This window comes from Macadamia integrifolia, chromosome 5 (genome assembly GCF_013358625.1).
Source record: "Macadamia integrifolia cultivar HAES 741 chromosome 5, SCU_Mint_v3, whole genome shotgun sequence".
Lineage (NCBI taxonomy): Eukaryota > Viridiplantae > Streptophyta > Magnoliopsida > Proteales > Proteaceae > Macadamia > Macadamia integrifolia.
In genome coordinates this window covers 15,630,238-15,650,313 of record NC_056561.1, presented here as the reverse complement: position 1 = coordinate 15,650,313, position 20,076 = coordinate 15,630,238, and the positions used below count along the sequence as shown (strand labels likewise).

The window sequence follows — 20,076 nt, the reverse complement described above, 5'->3', positions numbered from 1 at the left end:
AACAGAACGATTGGTTGCTTTCTCAAACAACAAATGATTCTTTTGACTTGACTCTTCTCAACTTAGCCTTGTCCAATTAAAAATTAAAAACCAAATCATAAGCTTATCATTAATAAGGGTAGTTTCTTCCAGTATAACAAGGAAGTAGGATGGGATTCTCTGGGGGAAAATTACAGGATTACACAAACTTGGGTTTGCTTCCTACTCATTGTTTCAGTTTTAACAAAAATACACAGTAACGGATTTGAGTTTACAAAATTACCTAAAACACTGATTTTCCATCAACTATCTATCTTTTCTTCTTGTTCTTCTTCTTCCTGCAACACCTCCCACCCCTCCCTTTGTCCTTTCTCCCCAACCCGTAAGTCCTTAGTTCTCTGTCCATCATACTGCAATACTACTACAATTAATTAGGGGGAGGGATCTATATGCTGCCTAGGTGTAGCAGCTGGTGCGATGGTTCAGCGGTTAGACAAGAAACCAAAACTGGTGCACCCTCAATGGATCATGTTTGATTTCACTCATTCTCACACTAAAAATGTGAAACCGAACCAAAACCAGTCCAAACCGACAGATTGATATCCCTACCTTTACAAACTGATCTAAACTGATATTAACCTGGAAAACCCAAAATAAACCAAAACCAAAATGTACCAAAAACCAAAGTTCTTTGGCAGGTTGATTTTGGTCTCACTCATTCCCAGACAGAAACCAATTCAGCCCGACCAAAGCTGAGCCAAACCGACCGTTTGACACCCCTACTTCAAAGTGCAAACTCCTCCACTTCAGCTGGTTGGCATTAGTAGAAAAGCAGATATGCCTCCTAGACCAACAAGATGCCACCATTTCCGGTAATTACAGCCCTCTGAAGTTCTCCTTTCATTACATATGCTCAATCTATTGCTTAAGTATCTGTTAGAAATTGCATTATGGATTACAAAATAATTTGTTTTCAATTTCTTTTCCCCCAACGCTGTTCCTCAGGACCCTCCCTATGGATGATGTACAACATAACTGAAGCTGAAAAACTGTAGAATAATAAGGATGACAAAGGTGTTAAACTCTTCCCTTGGAAGATAAGGACAATCCATATATACATATAAACAGAGCTCCCTATGCAACCAAATTGGTTTGTTTATAGTGCTAGACAAATATTTACACAGAATATACCTTCTTCATTCCTCTCTGGGGATCCACCTACTCCACCACAGACTCTTCCTGCGTTGGTTGAGCTCATCAATGCTCTCGTTCACTGTTCTTATAATCTTCCTCTGCAGGCGAAGAGCTGATGCTAGAGCATTACGTTGGGCACTGGCCTTCTTCTTTGGCACCATTTCCTGCAAAGGAGGAAGAGTAAAAGTGAATGATTAACTTTACCAAATCTTTTGATGGTTCTTTCTCATAGTTCAGAAACTGACTCTGAGCTCCTGAAGCTGAGCTTCCGTGAAACCACCATCCTTCTTTGTCCCAGATTTTGCCATTAGCCTGATTACCCATTTAGTGGCTTCACTGTAATCTTGCTGAGTAGCCCGAAACAGCTGCAACCTCAAGTTCTGCATGAATGACAAAGCCAACAAACCTTCCCTGTCGAAATATGGATAGGCTAGGGCTGCTTTTGCACTTGTTCTCTGCCTTGCATTGTAACGGACCATAGATGTCAGAAGCTCCCACCCTTTCCCACCATCTAAATCAAGTAACTCAAAGCCCCTCCTGAGTTCAGGGCTAGCCCGAGGCTCAACAGTTTTCCTCCATGCAACTAAGTCATATCCACATCTTTTTAGCTGACGATTGAATTGAATGAGGCTACTGTCTGTGCGTATTGATGGGAATGCCTGACAGACAAAGTCACGAAAACCATTATTATGCTTTTTTTTTGGTGAATAATTAACACATTAAAAGAAGGGGGAGGGAGAATATGGCCCCAAATGGGAAATTACAAACCTAGTAAGGGTAACAAAATCCCCCACATGGGCTTGTAGACTCAAAAACTTGTCACAAAAAACCCACATGGGTTAAGAGACAAATGCTAAGAAATCCAAAGCAAAGAGGGGCATCAAGCCTAAGTGGGCAACACAACTCAAAGCACAACAACCCAAATGGGTTAAGAAGCAAGAACCAAGAAGCCCAAATAAGAATAGGGGCAAACAAGACAATTACAAGTAGGGGTTCCACCAAACCCTACTCAACATGTCTCCACACTTCAACATCCTAGCTGCCACGAGGAGATTCGGAGCTCCGCCGGCAATAAGGCAGCCACGGCGGTGGGCACTAGCCTTAAGGAGGGCCATGGCCAAGTGTTGGTGACAGTTGTGGCAGGAGGGTGGCAGCCTTGGAGGGCGATGGCGAGGCAGTTGTCGGCCGAGCATCGCTGACAGCCTTGTGGGCTGCTGGCCATGCAAGTGGCTGGCCTTGTGGGCGCTGGCGGTGCAAACGATTCGATTTGGGAGGAGATGGAGAAACCGGCGAATCCAGATCTGGGATGCGGCTTGGTCAGTGGCAAGTTACACACGAATTGGGCAGCGGCTCATGGATGGATGGCTGCAGGCAGCGAGCAGAGAACTCGGCGACAAGAAGGTCCAGATCTGATCTGCAGCAAAGCCAACGGGACAACATCACTCCAGATCTAAGCATCGGTTGAAGAACTCACCAGATTTGAGGCTTGACAGTAAGGAATCTAAAGGGGGTCGGCAAGGGTAGATCACGACCTCCCGATCGTGTGAGACAGAAGAGGAAGGAGAAGAGATAGGGTGAAAGGGAGAGGGTGAAGAAGCAAAGAAAGGGAGTGGAGGAGGAAGAAGACAGTGGAGGGTGAGAGGTAGAGGATGAGAGAAGGAGAATAAGGGTGAGAGAGAGAGAGGAGTGGGGCAGCAGCCCAGCCTCACGGCCATGTAGCCTAAAATCTGGAAAACCTTCTTGGGAGAGGGAGAGAGAGAGAGAGAGATAGAGAGGGAGTTGAGGCAAACCTAATTTCCCTCGGACTCCCTTGAGACAAGCAGTTGCTCCTTAAACGAGTCAGAGATGTATAGTCTTTGTTTAAAGACGCTTCAACCATTATTATGTTCATAGAGAAGAAACCATGAAAATTCCAAAATAATCACTTGGGCTTATGACATTAGTTAATAAAAACTATTTAAAGATATTCCATGTGTAATATATGTTGGAACTATATGATGTAATTATTATGTCACCGAAGCAAGTGAAGTAAAGGACAACGAGCTGAATTGTGTGGACACTGAAACCAATGGGAGGCAAAACCCACTAAACCAAAGTAGTCCACATTGAATGAGGTTGTCATAATTAAATGGAATTTACCAAGTCTTCAGCTTAACATCATAATCACATAATACCTCTGAATATGCAGAGGACTTGACTCAGTAAGACCTAACTGGCCAAAATGCTAAGTCCTCTTTGAACTGCTCTTATGAAAAGTGAAGCCAAAAGGAGTTAGTTCCCCCTTAGCCAAGTCAGTCAAAATAACAAATGTCCTGAAATTTTAGAAGAATTTAACAATTAATTTGGCTTATATCATTCCACTTAGTTCCGGTTGCTTCTTAGTGGACCAAATCTTGACCCTACTTTGAACTGCTGCTATGAAATTTTAAAATCACTATGTAGGACTAGTCAAGTGGAATAGACACAGCAAAACAAAAATGGCAGTGACAGACAATACTTGCAAACTCCTGAAGCCAGTCTTCTCAAGGTATCATTCATTTACCAGAAGTAATTAAAATCAAGTACTCTCTGAGTTTGTTGCTTACCATTTGCAAAAATATGAGCCCAGCACTGTAGATATCAAACCTATCAGGTAAGTTCATCTGTTGAATAAGAATAACATCACGATCATAAAATGGACTTAATCCTCCAAAGCTCAGTCAGCATAAGATTAGTTAAGTTGGACAATTATTGTGATATCACACCTGCCACAGGACTGGGGACAAAGCAGTTGCAACAGGAACCGAAGGAGCAGATGGAGTTTGAGTGCTCATGATGTATTGCTCGGGTGCTGCATACCTGAATAGGTGAGAACAAACGCAGGTAAGAACTGATGAGTTCTAATAAATCAAATTAAGATTTAATGAACTAAAAACAACCACAGGACAGAATCACAGTGAACTAGCATAGAAAAGCTAGAGGACAGAAAAAAAAAGGTTCAATATCTCCCAAACTAGCCAACTGATGAGGCTGAAAACTGATCAAAGGCTGGCCTTTACCTGCTGTAATGGTCGCTAAAATATCATAGGAAACCAATGGTTAGATGGTGAATAATGCTGGTGGAAAGAAAATAGAAACTTCAGGAAGATAGAAAATAGTAAGTTTCTAAACAAGGATAACTCCCAAGTTTCAGATCTGATGACTCTGCAATTCCGGACAGACCTAGTCCCATTAGGGAAGAACATCATATCCAAAATTGGACTCAATCAAAGAGTCAGATGAGCAGAAATTTTTAAGAAAAGACTGAGAGCACAAATGAAAAGAATTGATATGCAAAAACATGAACTTAGGAAGAAGATTAGGGGAACATGGAGTGAATAAAACTAAAAAAACAAAGAGAATGAACAAAATAAAGGTGAAACCAAAATCAAAGTTTCAGATTACTTGATCAACACCTACAAACTCACCTTATAGCTTGCTGAAACTGAAAACAAGATGGAGAGAAAAGAGGGGGGAAAAGGGGGGATATTATTCACCACCACCAAACCTAGAGTTCACCATCTAGGGTTGCTGTTGTTTCACCACATTAACATGTAATATTCATAGAGAACACAAGTATTCCATTAGCCAAAATCGTCGGGAGGGTCTCCCATCTCTTGTATTTATAAAATTAAAAGCATGCGGTACAAAGATAGCAAGTCTAAGCTACTAGCTTACAACTTAATAATATAGAAACTCCCTAACCCAAGGGGGTAGCGCAGTTGGTGAGCAACGAACTTGGTACGAGCCGTAAACTAAGACATCCTGAGTTCGACTACCACTAGGCACACCTTGGGCCACTCACACGGGGGTGTTTAGTGCTCTTCACTGCTTTCAGTAAAAGTTGAATGGTTTTCATTCAACCCCGGTATGACCCAGTCCATGCGGTTGTGGGGTCAGTACGGGCCTGCGGGACTAGTCAGGCCAAAGGCCTGAATACCCGTCGTTAGCAAAAAAAAAAAAATATATATATATATATATATAGAAACTCCCTAGAAGATCTAGTTGCTATAACACAAAAAGGAAAGAGCCAAACCAGAATAGAAACTACTAAGCTACTAAGGACTTAACAACTAAATCTATTACAAAGTAGAAACTAAATACTTAATCCCGTATAGGACCTAAATCCCTAATATTTGGGCTTATCGAATTGGCCCATTACAATTACAAACTTAAAAATATTAAGCCCATGGCCCATATAACCCATTGGTCACTCAAACTAAGCCTAACTTAAACCAAACTTATGGTTCATTAAACCAAATCCAAAACAATGAGCCCATCTTATCTTCTTTCTGGAATTCTGCATCAACACTCCCCAACTTGAAAGAGAAAAAAAAAAAAAACACTTGACCTCGAACTCGAGTTTTGCAGTGACAAGGGGGAAACAACATGTGAGTTGCAATCACCTGTAAAGATTGCAGTAATAAAGTCCTCAACCTTGGGGATTCTTCCGTTAAAGAAATGAGGTGGTAACACGAACCCTACTTCTTCAAGAACTTATGAATGCTGACGGTTTCTTGCACAGTGTCATTGACTTCATCATCACTCTTGGCCTCATCGTCCAACACTACGTTAATTTTTTCTGTTTCAACCTCTTCTATATAGGACTCTATAATAGAATCTTCAAGCATCGTCTCTTCCTCATCCTCGCCAGTTACTGGATTTTCTTCAATGTTAACCTCAACTTCAGTTTCTTGTTTTTTGATTGGTGGTATCTTCTCTTCATGTGGAGGTGCAAAGTTGAGATCAATATGTAAAGTAAAAGGTGATTCTGGTATGCCTTTTCTTTACTGAATTAGGGCCAACTGTTTATTCAGTTGCCTCAACTCCCCAAGAACTTGATTAAGAAAATTTTGAATGTCGGCCATCTCAGAGAGACTTAATTCACTGTTGGCCATAGCTCTAATACCAATTTATGAGTTCCAATAAATTAAATTAAGATTTAATAACTAAAAATAACCACATGACAGAACAAAGTGAACTGGCTTAAGAAAGCTAAATGGATGAAAATAGAAGATTCAATATCCTCCCAAACTAGCCAACTGATGAGGCTGAAAAACTGCTCAAAGGTTGGCCTAAACCTGCTGTACTTGTGGCTAAAATATCATAGGAAACCAACGGTTATAAGGTGAATAACGACCGTGGACAGAAAATAGAAACTTGATGAAAACTGAAAATGGTATGTTTCTAAAACAAGGATAACTCCCAAATTCCAGATCTGATGATGCTGTAATTCTGGACAGGTCGTCCAATTAGGGTAGAACATCATATCTAAGATTGGAGCGAATCTGACAGCCGGATGGGATGAAATATTTAAGAGAAGACTAAGAACTCTAGTGGACAGAATTTTTATGCAAGAACATAAGCTTAGGAAGAAGATTAATAGAACATGGATTGAATAAAAACTAAAACAAAACAAAGAGAATGGACATAAGGAAGGTGGAATCGAATGCAATAAAAGAGGGTTTTGGATTACCTTGCTCAACTCCCACAAACTCACCTCTGTAGCTTGCTGAAACTAAGAAAAAGATGAGAGAAAAGAAAGGGAAAAGGGGGGATATGACTTGGCTTCACCGCCAAAGCCTATGGGATAATGGGAGGATTCACCACCATCCAACTTAGAACTATTTTTGGACAAAAGCCAACCTAGAATTCTCCATCTAGGGTTCCTGATTTTTCACCACAGTAGCATGTAATCTCCATAGTGATCACAAGCATTCCATTGGCCACAATCGTTGGGAGGTTCTCCCTTCTCTTGTATTTATAAAATTAAAAGCATGTAGTACATACTTAGCTACCAAGTAGCTCACAACTTAATAAAATAGGAACACCCCCTAGAAGATCTAGTTGCTGTAAAACAAAAAGGAAAGAGACAAGACCAAAAAGGGAACTACTAAGTTTTTTTTTTTCCTGGGTGAATAGAAACTACTAAGTTGGCAATGACTTAGCAACAAAATCTATTACACAAGTAGAAACTAACTACTTAATCTCATATAGGACCTAAATCCCTAATATTTGGACTTATAGAATTGGCCCATTACATGGCTCGTATAACCCATTGAGCAGTTAAACTAAGCCTAACTTAAATTAAATTTGAACCATAGGTTTAGTTGTGCCCAATAAATTAAGCCAAATCCAAAACAACAAGCCCCTTCTCTTCTTACCGGAATTCTGCATCAATAACAGTATATAGTGAGGAAAGCAAAGCTCCTTTCAGCACAGAATAATTTAGTAAACAACCAGAACCTAATCAAACAAAAGAGGTCCTGTACTTTTTGGACAGGGATGACCGTTACAAAAAGTTTTCTGGCCACATGAATAACTTGTTAGTTCAAATGATTGCAGTGGCTGATGTACAGTATTTAAGACATGGTACGAGCCATCCGAGATTCAATTTAGCTTTATACCTGAGAGGTCAACAATTGATGCATTGACTTAGGAAATTGATGAAGAAGTATAGAGAGGAGGACGAATCTTCAGATTGTCTTCAACGACTAGAAAAATGTTATGATAGGGTTCTCCCAGAGAGAATGTGGTGGATTTTGGAGAAGGATGTGCAAGAAGACAGCTTAACATGATCAATCACCTATGTAGGGATCGGAAAAAGTGTGTTAACAACTGGTTGAGAGACAAGCTGGCTTCTCGTAACAGCAGGCCCACTCCAAATGGACATTGAGCTCATATCCTTTTCCATTATTTATGGATGATAAGGATTTACAGCAGGAGGGCCCTGGTTTATTGATGTGGAACCAGGTCAGTAGAGATATTTTGAGCTTAATTTGTTCTATGTCCACATTCCAAAAATGGGAGGGAATTACAATGCAAGTCTCGAAATTTCTTTCTATATTTAAATTTAGTTGAAATTTTGTAGTAGTTAATAAAGTGCATAGTTTGGGCTGCTAATTGTAGTATGGCATTCTCCATATCAATCATATATTTCTGGTTTTTGTCCATGATGTAGTTTTGATTGATGAGACTCAAGGGAGGACAATAAAGTTAGATATGGATCATACTTTATAACCAAAGAATATTAGTTTGCATACATGGAACGCATTTTCAAGAGGGAAGAAGTAAATGGAAATGAGGAGTTAGCTAAGGTTGATGACCATGAGATAAAACCCCAAGGAACCATTTACAATTTAAAATTTGGAAACCAATAAGGAAATCATCACCAATGAAGATGTTAATGCTTTTTCAGATTAATGACCTGTTGTGTTTTTGGATTTTCTGTTTTCATTGGGACTTTTTTCTTCTCGTTCTTCACCTCACTACATATTCTTCTATTTCTTTCTAATCGGTTTCCTTACCAAAACCCTCCCCAAAGGATAAAATGCCATGACTAGTTGCATTCAACGTTATAGGTATAGGCAACGGTATTGGTGTACTTATCGATCTTCGCCGATATACTGTTGGCTGAAACCCAATTGCACAGTGGAAGGGATCGGATTAGGATCTCTTGCGTTCGAAATCACTGCACAAAAACTAACTACATGGGAATCAAATCGGTTTACCTTAGAACAGAAATCGAAGTTCTTCATCCAAATGATAGTTCTTCTGCACTTGAGCAACCGTAGGAATCGATCTCAACACTTTAAAACTATGATCCACGTTCAATTGGAGAAGAGAAATCCACCATTCATGTTTTCTCCTTAGCACACACTCACTCACAAGGGAGAGAAGGAAGGGAGAGAGAAAAGACATGGGAGATGAGGAAGTTCCAAAAAACTAAATCTCTCTCCCTTGTCCCTTATATAATAGAACCTCTTTTAGGGTTTTCTCTTTTGGTCAAATATTTGTTTCTTAAACAAAGAAAGCCAAATCTTGGTGGTAGAGAACATTTTCCAAAATTAAACAACTACTTTGCTTCAAAAGTGGGAAGAAGTAGAATCTAAAAGGGATTGCTATCTTTCTTATTATGGGTGACCATATAATCAAATTATATTTTATTCACTACCATAAATAAAAATATAATTGACCATTTAAATTCCTAAATATTGTCATGCAATACTAACTCTTTAGTTTGCATATAAGACCTTCCACTTTTCCAATATCCCATAATGAGCTATAGGGCATGCAATTTAGTATTGTCTAACCCCAACTCATTGTACATGTCTGTTTCAGAGATTCCGTGAACATGATCGGATGCCAAAAATATTTCAAATAAAATTTAATAAACAAAATATTATTTTTCACATTAAAAAATAACTTTGTAAACAATTTACAAAAACGACCAGTACCAGATTTTTGTCCAATCAAGTACAAACATTCTCTCTCCTGAATATTCCCTAATTAAGGGCAATGGATCCCATGTTGACGATCTCTTTCATTAACGATGTGGGACCACGAGTCCAGCATACAGATATATAGGCCGTTGGACGTCAACCATTGGCTTACCAAAACACGTGATACAACACTGCAACAAATAAGATCTCTCAGGTCAAAGGTCAAGTGACGGGTATGAATCTCGTCCTTACACAACAGGCAGTAATATATACGAGATTCTTACTAGATTCTTTTTTGTACACACAGTATGTGTACTTACATTTATGTACCGGAATCACATCCCTAGTGACATAGGATGTCCAGTCCTATCCCTAGCCGAGAACAATTTTGGGTGAAAACCCATGGAACAATTTACAAGCCCAATTGATAAATGTCATGCATAAATGAAAATAACAATGTTATTAATAAACCGGGTTTGATGGACATACATATCCAACATATACCAATATTTATCAGTCCGATTCTGGTAGGTAACAGACGAAAATAAAAAAATGGACCACTTCAAGGCCGATACAACCGATCCATATTGGCATCATATCTGCCGAACAATACGATAAGATATGATTACCAATACCTTAAAACATGGTTGCATCCCATATTAGATTACTTACCTAAAAAGTGGAGAGGGTGAATTACCAAACCCTCTTACTAGCCTTCTTACTTTTCATTTTACATCTTTCTCTATATATGTTTACAACAACTACATTATTGTTTTCTAAAACTTCTTTTTTACAAACTAGTTTATTTTTCTTAAAGAGGGGCACAACATGGTGTCAAGTATAAAAAATAAAGAAGGCAGGTAAGTGAGTTTTAGTAGACTAATTCCCCACATAGTTTATATCCTTCTCAGAATGCAACCAGTTTTTGGAATTTGCACATTTTAGTTTTTTACTAGAAGACAGTTTAGATAGTAACTTGATTTGGAAAGCAACCCCAATTCAAAGAGGATAGAAGTAGAAAGAAGCAGCAGCAAGCTGGAGAAGAAGCAGGAGAAATAATATTCAAGGGATTTCAGTCAAAAAAATAAATTCAAAATATTTCTTGATGGTATTCTAGAGGAGTCTATGCAGATGAACTTGGTTAACTTCTCTTCTATTACTAGATCTTCAAAGATTCTAGTATTATGGTAAAACTTACTTTTAGTTCTATGGGCAATCTTTTACTGTGGGTGGTTGAGATTAAGTTCATAGCTTAAATTCAGTTTATTGGAATGAATTGTAAGAGACCAAGCTATATGTTTTTGGAGATGTTTTTACGTTAGCTGAAGTTTTGCACTTTCAGGGAATTAGGGTTTCTCTATATGTAATGACTTATGAATCAATTAAATAAGGGAAAAGAACCCTCTGGCAGCATGGCACCTGCGGCCAGACACAATGGGAGGCTAAATGACCACTCCACCCTCTGCAAATGTGAAAAATTTCACCCTGTTGATGCTTGTGTGAGCAATGTGATTGGCTGTGTGCTGCTGCAGGGGCCATGCTGCCAGGCAGAGAACCCTCTCCCATTAAATATATAGGAGGAGTGGTGGTCTAATTGACCTAGTCACGGAATCTCCTTGTCTCTCTCTCTCAAGCGTCCCTTTCTCTTAGAAGTTTGAGAGTCTCTCGCTCTCACATCAATAAAGATAGAAAGTAACTAATAATCGAAGTAGGACATCGTAAAATGACAACAGTAGAAATTAAGTGATAAAGATAGAAGCCACATCCCAATTGTAATTTAAATTTGATATGATGTATCTGACGAGATATAGGGTGTCTCATACATTTATTATCAATTTTTCTTTTAGTAAAATACATTTATTACCATTTATCACAATTAATAACTTTCCCAGTGTGGATATTACTCGGTTTGTTTCATCGGTTTTTTTTTTTTTTTTTTTAGTAAATTACATTTATTCATCGGTTACAATTTTCCTCCTGCAAGATTTTGCTATATAATGCCTCCAACAACTCCCATGGAAGGATGAAGCTTTAGAATTTTTTTTCTTCTTTACCAACATATCTAGTCATTGGCCTGAACCCTAGACAACCTTGGGGAACTTCAAACTAGGTTTTTCTTGTTGAAGAGAAGGTGCGAGGGAAACCAGGTTATACCAATGCTGTTGCAGTACCTTGAAAATGTGTAGATGCTGCAGATCCGGTTGATCTCACATGAGAGCTGTAGATTTATTTGGTCCAACAAGTGCTCAGGTGAGGGAAGAATATTATATAGGCACAAATGGGTCCTAAACAATCAGAGCTTGCTTTCTCAATACCTAACCTGATGCTGGCTCTATAAACCCTGGCACTTCTGACCAATCTCCTTTGATGGATCTTGAGTTTTCTCCATAAAACTAGAGGATGGACTCCATTTCTAGGCTTGGAACACTTTTTAATATTTTACTCCAACATCTTGACAAATACAAAATTTTTCGTTATTTGTAGCTATATTTGTCTCGAACATAATGACTTGTTTCCATATGGCAGATGTTTCATTTCTCGTCATCTTCAAGTTGTTTCTAATGTTATGCCAGCTATTTAAAGTCACTCATCTTTCAGCTAATGACAATACGAAGAGGAAAAAAAGAACGAAACAATTTGCGCGTGATTTGCTGGGAGAATGTTTTCATCGCATCAATGATTTACCAGAACCTAAAACCATCATCTTAGATCTTTGTTCTCTGATGGATTGGTAATCCTTTTACCTGTTTCCTCTCTAGATTTTCTTACTGAATTTATAACATCTTTTTCACTACCGTTTCACCTAAAATCTCATCTCAAACTGTTAGTGAAAGGCCACATCAATGTATACATCAACACTGTCCCGCACATGCAGGTCAAGATCCCATGGTCCTTACACGTGGAGCTCATGCTACATATCCTTCGTATGACACCAAGGGAGAAGAAGTGTCAGGAAGGCTCTTCTGATGCACTTCCCAGGAGTCAAACATTTGGATTCTTCACTTCCTTTGGTTCCATGTTCGCTACCAACAACAACAACAACAACAACTCTGCCACCCCAACTAAATGGGGTCGGCTACATGGATCCGTCAAAGAAAATGATAAAAGGAAGAAGAAAGAAAAGGGGAAAAGATAAAGAAAAGAAACAAGGCAAGCATACCATGTTTGCTACCGTTTCACCTTAAAGCTCAAACTGCTAGGGAAAGGCAACGTCAATTTATAAATCAACAATCATCAAAAGATAGTGTTATGAAAGACTATATGGACCAAGAATCATATGATCACACTTATTACAAATATTTGAGCATAATTCCTTTCATCTGCTTCCAATGCCTCACAGATTACGGTCCTATATCACTCTGAATCTACTTCAACGGTGATTAAAAAAACAGGGAAAACGTGCTTCAGATACAATCAATTGAAGCTTAGCTCGGAAGGTGATGACTACACTGCGGATCTGACTGTGGAAATGGGGTTCCAATCCAATGGAACTAAAGATAATGAGAAAAATATTGTGGATCTTAATTTGAGGATTGATGGTCCTCAACCACATGAATCCAAAGAGGGAAAAAGAAAATGTTGTATAAGAAAGTGCAACCAAAGATGTTCCAGAGGCAGGCAAAAGTAATGTGAATGATGATAACAAGGAAGAAGAGGATCTTATTTTAGTAGAAATCTCTTGTGAATGGGGATAATATGCAATTCGATTTTTTGGATGATTGGATAATTTTATGAGCCAGATTAGTAAATCAAGAGGCACACATTTCAGTAGTCAATATTCAAAATGTAAGACTCGTTTGAGGAATCTATTTATGTGATCTGAATTCTCTGACATTTGTTTCGGAGTTTGTTAGTCCTTCGTCACTTAGGCTTTTCTTCTTATCTTTTCCATTTTTTTTTTATTCCCATTAGCCCAAATAGTTGTTATTCCATACTCTAAACATCTAGTATGGTTTAGATTTGGAACGGTTGTCTACATGAGTATAGAATTTAATGGCTTCTTTCTAGAAGTTTGTTATGTTGAGAAGGGGCTGGAACGTACCAACCTCTATTTATTCATATTGCTTATGGTATATGCATGGACACATACATCCAGATATGATGTAACTTCTGACACAAATATTTGGACATCATGAAGCAGCTTCACTCTACTGAGATTTTGTTCAATTTGATTCTGTCTCGTGACATCAGTTATATACATTAACCTTCATCCTAAGGGTCACCTCTGTGCCCGAAGCTCATCTAGGTGGAAAGTCGGTGAGACATATGGATTTTACAACGACATGGCCATTCTCACTTGCTCGATAACCATGAAAGGCAATGCTGGTATTGAAACCCCTAAGTGTAGCCCAACTACAGCTCCTTCAGCTGCAAGATCTGTGCAATTCATGTGTACATAAATCGATGCAATATCAAGTGTATATTTGAATAGTCCTTTCTTCTCTGTCCCTTGTATTGGAGAACTGTTGTGTACAACTGTACATCATTACTGGACAGTCCAAAGAAAGAAAAGTTTGCATCCCCACCACAGGAGCTAGTGCTGATGAAATATCTACTGATTTACATGACATGATCAAGAGATAATAATCACTCTCATTTTAAACCCATGTTTATCTCCTATCTGTTGAAGTTTCCAACTAAGAGCTTAAGCTCATAAGCGGATATATCTCCCTAGTGTATAGGCCCAACCCTAAGGTCCCATTTAACTGACGGGGAACTATTCCCAATGTTACCTTGTGTTATCATATAAGGTCGTCTGTTGTAACAACTTTATTAATGCAATTCTATAGGACTCAAGAGGAAACCAAGACTGTGCTATTACTGACATGGTATCAAGAGCCTTTTAATAGTGTCTTCTTTTCCCATGTTGCATACTATTATGTTCTCCAATCTTGTCACTTCTTCCACTACATCAAATCCCAGTGCTCTAGTGCCACAATCTCATTTAAATTTTGAAAACACTAGAGCATTTCGTCCCTCAGAATCTTTAGACAGGGGACTTTCTGAAGCGTCTATGCATCAAATTTCATTCAGTAAATTTAAGATCTACCATTTATTTGGCTTTTCCTTATGTACTTCCAAATATCAAAGAATTGACTATGTTAATTCAACCATTGGTATGCAATAAGTGTTTTTAGCCACTTAGCTTGTATTTACCACCTAAGTAGAGGTGGTAAATGCTTTCCCAGTGGTTTGTCTTTCATAAATCCAAGAGGTCAAATGCTTTCGCTCTGACTGCCCTTGTTAGTCATTACTCCGGTCACAAAGGCCAACGTAAACTAGTGAGTTGCAATTGGTTTGCTTGTGTTGGTGGGCTTTATGTTGGTTCACTGAACCGCTATTCATAGATACCTCTAGCTCGAGTTTTCGGTTGCTTATCTAGTTTTTCAACGCGGGGTTGTGTTTGGAGTTGTTATTTTCGTGCTTAGCGGGGCTGTCAAGAATTCGTTATCTCATTTCTCCTTTCATAAAAGTAGGTTGGGTGATGGATTTTTTGGTGGTGAACGTAATGCATGTAGGACGCTTTGGCTTGACCTATCCATATGATATGTTAGGTAGACAGCCGATACCTTATTATAGTCTGTCGTTATAAGCTTGTGGATGATTTGTAGCAGTATGTCAGGTTGATATTCGACACTTATTATAACTAGCTATAACCCGTCAATATTTTTGCATGGATCCTCGTGCTCGTCCTTTCTTGGAAGCTCCATATAGCTGATCGCATTAAGTTTGGGATAAGGTTTTGAATGTTGTTGTTGGTGATGTTGTTGTTGTTACCACCTAAGTAGAGGAGAGTGTGGGCCAAGCACCAAAATAGATTAACCCTATATTTTTTCTTTAAGCAACTCTTTTTTTTGGGTAATTTTAAGTTGAGCCTTCTCCATGAAATATCTTCCAACACAGTATTTGTGATGGTAGTATTGAGGGAGATTCATTTGGACATGGTAGTTAATCGCTTAAACAGTCCAACCAACACTTTGAGAGCATTGAAGGAATTTATTAGGAGTACCATGTACTGTTGTTGAACTAATGGAATTTACTTTTTACCACTTTTCTAAATTTTCCCTGCAGATACAAGGTCAGTGCCTGGTTTTTTCTAAGATGCTATCTTCTTTCTTGTTCCTTCATGCCCACTCTTATGCTGGATGGAATTAGAGCAAGTTCCCCCCCCCCCCCCAAGTTTATTCACTAAGAATGAATTTAAGTGCCCAAAGCCTATTAAAACATACATGCAACAGTCATTAGATGGTAGAAACACAATTATGTCTATAGAGACCCTATCAAAAACAATAGAACTGTTCATAAATAAAATAGAAGTTCTCGCAGGACTGATCAAAGATAAGAGGAGGATATTTGTTCCTCAGCCTAACTAATAAGGAAAATCATATCTATTAGACAGGACATAGGTAGTTGATAAAGCCTGCAGTCTTCCTATCCATGGAAACATGCCGACAGAAATACAGGCCAAAATTCTCCTATGTGGAACAGTCTATTGTTACGAGCTTGAATAGATTTCCTGGAAAGCAAAAGTGGAATTAGACATGGTTAGAACCACAAAGATTGGAAATTCAGACCTTACAAGGTGGATCTCCCAACCTTTAGGGTGGGTGAACCCTAGACAGAGGATTTCCTCATTTGGCTTCATTAGCTTGGGGATTTTTTATTTATATGAAGACTGAAGAGGCAAAAGATTAAACTTGTAGCATAAAAGTTGAAAACTTCAGCCTGGTGGGGGAAACTGAAACTTTCAAGAAACCATCAAGGCAAAGCAGAGCTATCAAAATTATGGTGGAGAATGAAGTCGTTGATGCATTTGAAATTTGTGCTACACTATTGATGACAACATCGTCATGTAAGTATGTAAAAGACTTTAATGACCTAACCTCACAAAATGACCCGGCAGAGATTAGGCCACAGCTTGATGCAGCGCATCAAATGGACTTCTCTATCTATTTAAAATTTTCAATTAATGATGTTGTAATTGGGCTTAGAAATAGGAGTTTTAGATTTTTAGAATATCTTATTTGTTTAATAGGTGTAGGAAAGCCCATAAATTATTTTTATTTATTTAATGTAGGACCATGGCTCGAGTAGGACTAGGATTTCTTATTTCTTTTAATTGCAACCTAGTTAATGAATGGTTGATTAGATATATGTAATTCGCTTTGAGACTTTGTCTTTTGAATTGATTTTCTCAAAATCTGAAATTGAAGAAAGTTTGCCTTTCCTAAAGCCTTGAAATGTTTCAATTTTCCAAACCTTGATGAGCTTGAAGACGAGCCTCAAAGCAGATATATCACACCTGGAAGAATGGTAAATTGAACTCTGCTACAAGTCCAGCTGTACGCTAAGAACAATGATGGCAAGATGTTTCCAATGTAGTAATACTGAGGAAGATTGAACTAGAAATGAGTGTAGCTAAGACAAGATTCAAGGATTGGGTGGATGTGCATTTAACAGGTAAAGAGATGGTTTCATCATGTTGCAATGAGAATATCGTCTCAGAAAGGACTGATTAGAAGAAAGTTTAAGGCACCAAATGAAATGGGAAATGGGAAATGGGATGGCCAAAATAGGATATAGAAGAGAAAAGATCAAATCTAAACATTCCTCTTCTCAAGCAAATCAGAATGTCATACAGATAAAAAGTGTGTACCCAGTGCACGAGGCTCCCGGATGGCGCGGTCAGGGGGGTGAGAACTTCGCGGCCTTACCCCGAGAATGTCGAGAGGCTGTTTCAACCGCTTAACCACCAGGTCGCAACATTCGTACCTTACCGTTGGACCAATCAGAATGCCATACGGATAACTCTTACAAATTAAATGTGAACAAATTACAAACTTGTGTGGAGGATAGGGTTACACTTACACAAAGGCTAGGAATACAGATACCATTCCTAACATTGGGAAACAGAACCTTATACATTAAATTGGAAGTCGCCCAAAAAACATTTAATTTCAAGGCAATCATTACTGAAGTATCAGAAGATTCATATTCAGCCCATTAGAAACAAGATAACTTGATTGCATGTTGAACAAATTCTCTATAATGGAGGAGGAAATACCTTGGGTCCAAAAGAAACTCCTTGGGAATATAGTTGATTCCCACCCGCAAGTCAGCTGCAGCCCCAAGGTCAATGATCTTGAATGTGCGATCCCCTGTTCAAGTTCCACAAAGAATAAGAAATTAGTTACACAAGAACAGTTAAAACTTACGAAATCAATAAAACCGAAAGGGTTGATTGCTGCCCTTGCCTTCAGAGAAAATAATATTCTGGGGCTTGATGTCTCTATGAACAATGCCTGTTGAATGGAGTCCATCTAAAGCAAATAAAATCTGCCTCATGATTGTCTGAATGATTCTATTTTCCCTCTCAAATCCCTTTGGCAAGTCCTGGACCCTACCAAGAATCATTGTTTCCACCTGACATTATGTGTAACCAACAACTGTTATAATCATAAATCAATTGCTATTATCAGAAATCATAAATATAAACTTATCAAGCATTTGTGTATATCATAAGCAGAAGACAAGCTGATGATATGCACCAGTGAAGATATGAAACAACTGAACAAGCACAGTTAGAAATTTAATAATTATACTATTGGCTTTAAATGAAATATATGCTTTGTATTAATTGAGTTCAATCAAGTATAACCGTTATCGTACTTGCATTGTCTATTACCGTCCAAATTTTGTTAAAAACAGATGGAACTTTCAGAACTTTGAAACCTAAAACAGTGAACTCTATATTGCAACATCACTATAAGTAATCTAATAGAGAGAGAGTATTGACATTGTAAGGGAACTCTTTACTCAGCATAAGATCAGTGAGTGTTGCCTCCCCTTCAAAACGCCATATAAGCCAATATTCACCTCCTTTCTTAGAAGAGTTCTGAAAAAAGTACTCCGAAACAAGAGATAGTAAGACAATTAAACCAATTAACAAAGATGGTAGAACACAGCCGGCATAGTAGTAGCATCATTACCATAGTAGGGATAGAAGTAATAGATTAATATATACTGTAAAAGAGCAACACCTCAAGAAATCCGTACACAAAATCTGCACAGCTATTGGTGCAAGCCCTTCGGACCCTCTCATTCATCCAAATCTCCACCGCGCCATATTCAGTAGCCTTTTTCAACACTAGATCACCTTCCTTTTTGCCAAACCACCAAAACCCAAAATTTAGAACATTACAGACAGCCATTTCCAAATTAAAACTCGGATAGTAACCAAAAGTTCTCAGCTACTTAAAGATACAACATCAAGTTATCAGCTAATTAAGGAAACAATATCCACTTATAATATAAAATTGTTTGCGTACACGAAATTAAACATATCCAAGAAAATTAATCAATCAGAAAATATCCATTCTTAAATAACTGTAGAGTTCACAAACCAAAAAATGTATATATACCTTGGAACCAGGATTCTTTGCCAATGAAACTTTATAAACCACCCCAAAAGCGCCCTCACCCAACTTCTTTCCCAAAACAAAGTCATCCTACCAATCAACAAGAACCCCAAAACCAGCCAATAAGCAATTTTATAAATCAAATTCGACTGCGAAGATGGAATAGATGAAGTAGAGATAATTACTATGAGACCTTTCTATAAGTAGGACGGAAGAACCGCTCAACGAAAGCAAGAACGAACATGTCCCAGAAACCAGGAGCCACACCAGGGGTAGCCCAGAGGTAAGAAACAGCGCTGAGAGCTAAGATTACGCCGGGGACGGTAATGGTAAGGCTATTTGACCTTGGAAGAGTACTTCTGTAGATAACGTCACCACACTGCATCACAGTACAAGGAAGCCCAACACCGACGCCGACAAAGAGATGGTTAACGAAATCAACTAGTTCAGCTCCCGCACGAACCACCAAAAACTTCGATTTCGAGGCGATTTTTGATTCAGAAGAGTTGGAAATTCTGATTTGGAATTTCTTTCCGAGAAATGGAGTTGAGAAGAAGATTGGAGTCGAGGACTTGGATTTGAAGCCGAGACCAACGGCCGCTCCAATTCCTGCAACCGTCGCCATTTCCGTACGAAAACTAACACTAACGGCTCTGCTTCAGTCCAGTCTTGGCTTTCCCATTTGTAAAATATTTTAGTTCATTGGTTCTCACATTATTTGGGCCTAAAAAATAAAAGAGGGATTTTTCAGTTTTATGTGGAGGTGAAGAGCTTAGCTGGAAGCTGGATCGATGTCTCATGTGCACCACAAGTAACACGTAGCCGATGCTAAACCAGCTCTCCATGGAAGGATCTTCTGATCTATCCCTAACGTCCCGTTTGGATCCTGATGTAGCCCACAAATGCGACCAAATTCGCTCGTGTCGTAGAGATTTATGTAGTCAACTCCATTTAGTTGAGAAAACATTGAGATATATTTTTATAGTTAGATATATCAATAGTTTAAATTATATAAAGAAGAAGCCATGCGATGAAATAAAATATCAAATATTGATTAATAGATTAAAAAAAAAAGAAGGTAAAAACAAATGGATGATTGAAAAGATAAAAATCCAAAGTCGAGTTTGTTGGGCATATGGCAGATAATGTTGTCATTGTTGGACAATACAATTAGAATCAATACATTTATAGTGTTGCATTGCATACAATCATCAATGAGATTTATATTGAAATGTTGCCAACAA

The 20,076-nt window shown here is 38.4% G+C and overlaps 1 protein-coding gene and 1 long non-coding RNA gene across 6 annotated transcripts; one reads left to right on the top strand and one right to left on the bottom strand.

Annotated features, from left to right (window-relative positions):
* Nucleotides 1–83: 83 nt before the first annotated feature.
* LOC122079933 (serine/threonine-protein kinase STN7, chloroplastic) lies at nucleotides 84–19,565 on the bottom strand. Of its 4 annotated transcripts, none has more exons than XM_042646727.1 (11): nucleotides 19,026–19,565; nucleotides 18,836–18,922; nucleotides 18,455–18,577; nucleotides 18,211–18,309; nucleotides 17,669–17,837; nucleotides 17,479–17,572; nucleotides 3,918–4,011; nucleotides 3,759–3,815; nucleotides 1,419–1,832; nucleotides 1,171–1,337; nucleotides 84–389 (listed from the first exon to the last, which is right to left on the bottom strand). In XM_042646727.1, the coding sequence occupies exons 1-10, from the start codon at nucleotides 19,455–19,457 to the stop codon at nucleotides 1,176–1,178; spliced, it is 1,731 nt and encodes a 576-aa protein (XP_042502661.1). In that variant the 5' UTR covers nucleotides 19,458–19,565; the 3' UTR covers nucleotides 84–389; nucleotides 1,171–1,175. The 4 variants fall into 4 exon arrangements, with proteins under 4 accessions (XP_042502661.1, XP_042502659.1, XP_042502658.1 ...); XM_042646725.1 differs by lacking the exon at nucleotides 84–389 and adding an exon at nucleotides 504–1,028; XM_042646724.1 differs by lacking the exon at nucleotides 84–389 and having other exon boundaries at nucleotides 1,016–1,337.
* LOC122079934 lies at nucleotides 10,850–13,508 on the top strand. Of its 2 annotated transcripts, none has more exons than XR_006140561.1 (2): nucleotides 10,850–11,663; nucleotides 12,012–13,508. It is a non-coding gene; the product is annotated as an uncharacterized LOC122079934 (long non-coding RNA). The 2 variants fall into 2 exon arrangements; XR_006140560.1 differs by having other exon boundaries at nucleotides 11,940–13,508.
* Nucleotides 19,566–20,076: the final 511 nt, after the last annotated feature.

Excerpts from the sequence above, each read along its gene's own strand:
- LOC122079933 (XM_042646727.1), bottom strand. The coding sequence starts at position 19,457 with ATGGCGACGGTTGCAGGAATTGGAGCGGCCGTTGGTCTCGGCTTCAAA. Across the intron at positions 4,012-17,478 it reads GAGTTTCTTTTGGACCCAAG|GTATGCAGCACCCGAGCAAT; the intron begins GTATTTCCTCCT and ends TCACCTATTCAG. Across the intron at positions 1,833-3,758 it reads GGCTCATATTTTTGCAAATG|GCATTCCCATCAATACGCAC; the intron begins GTAAGCAACAAA and ends TTTGTCTGTCAG.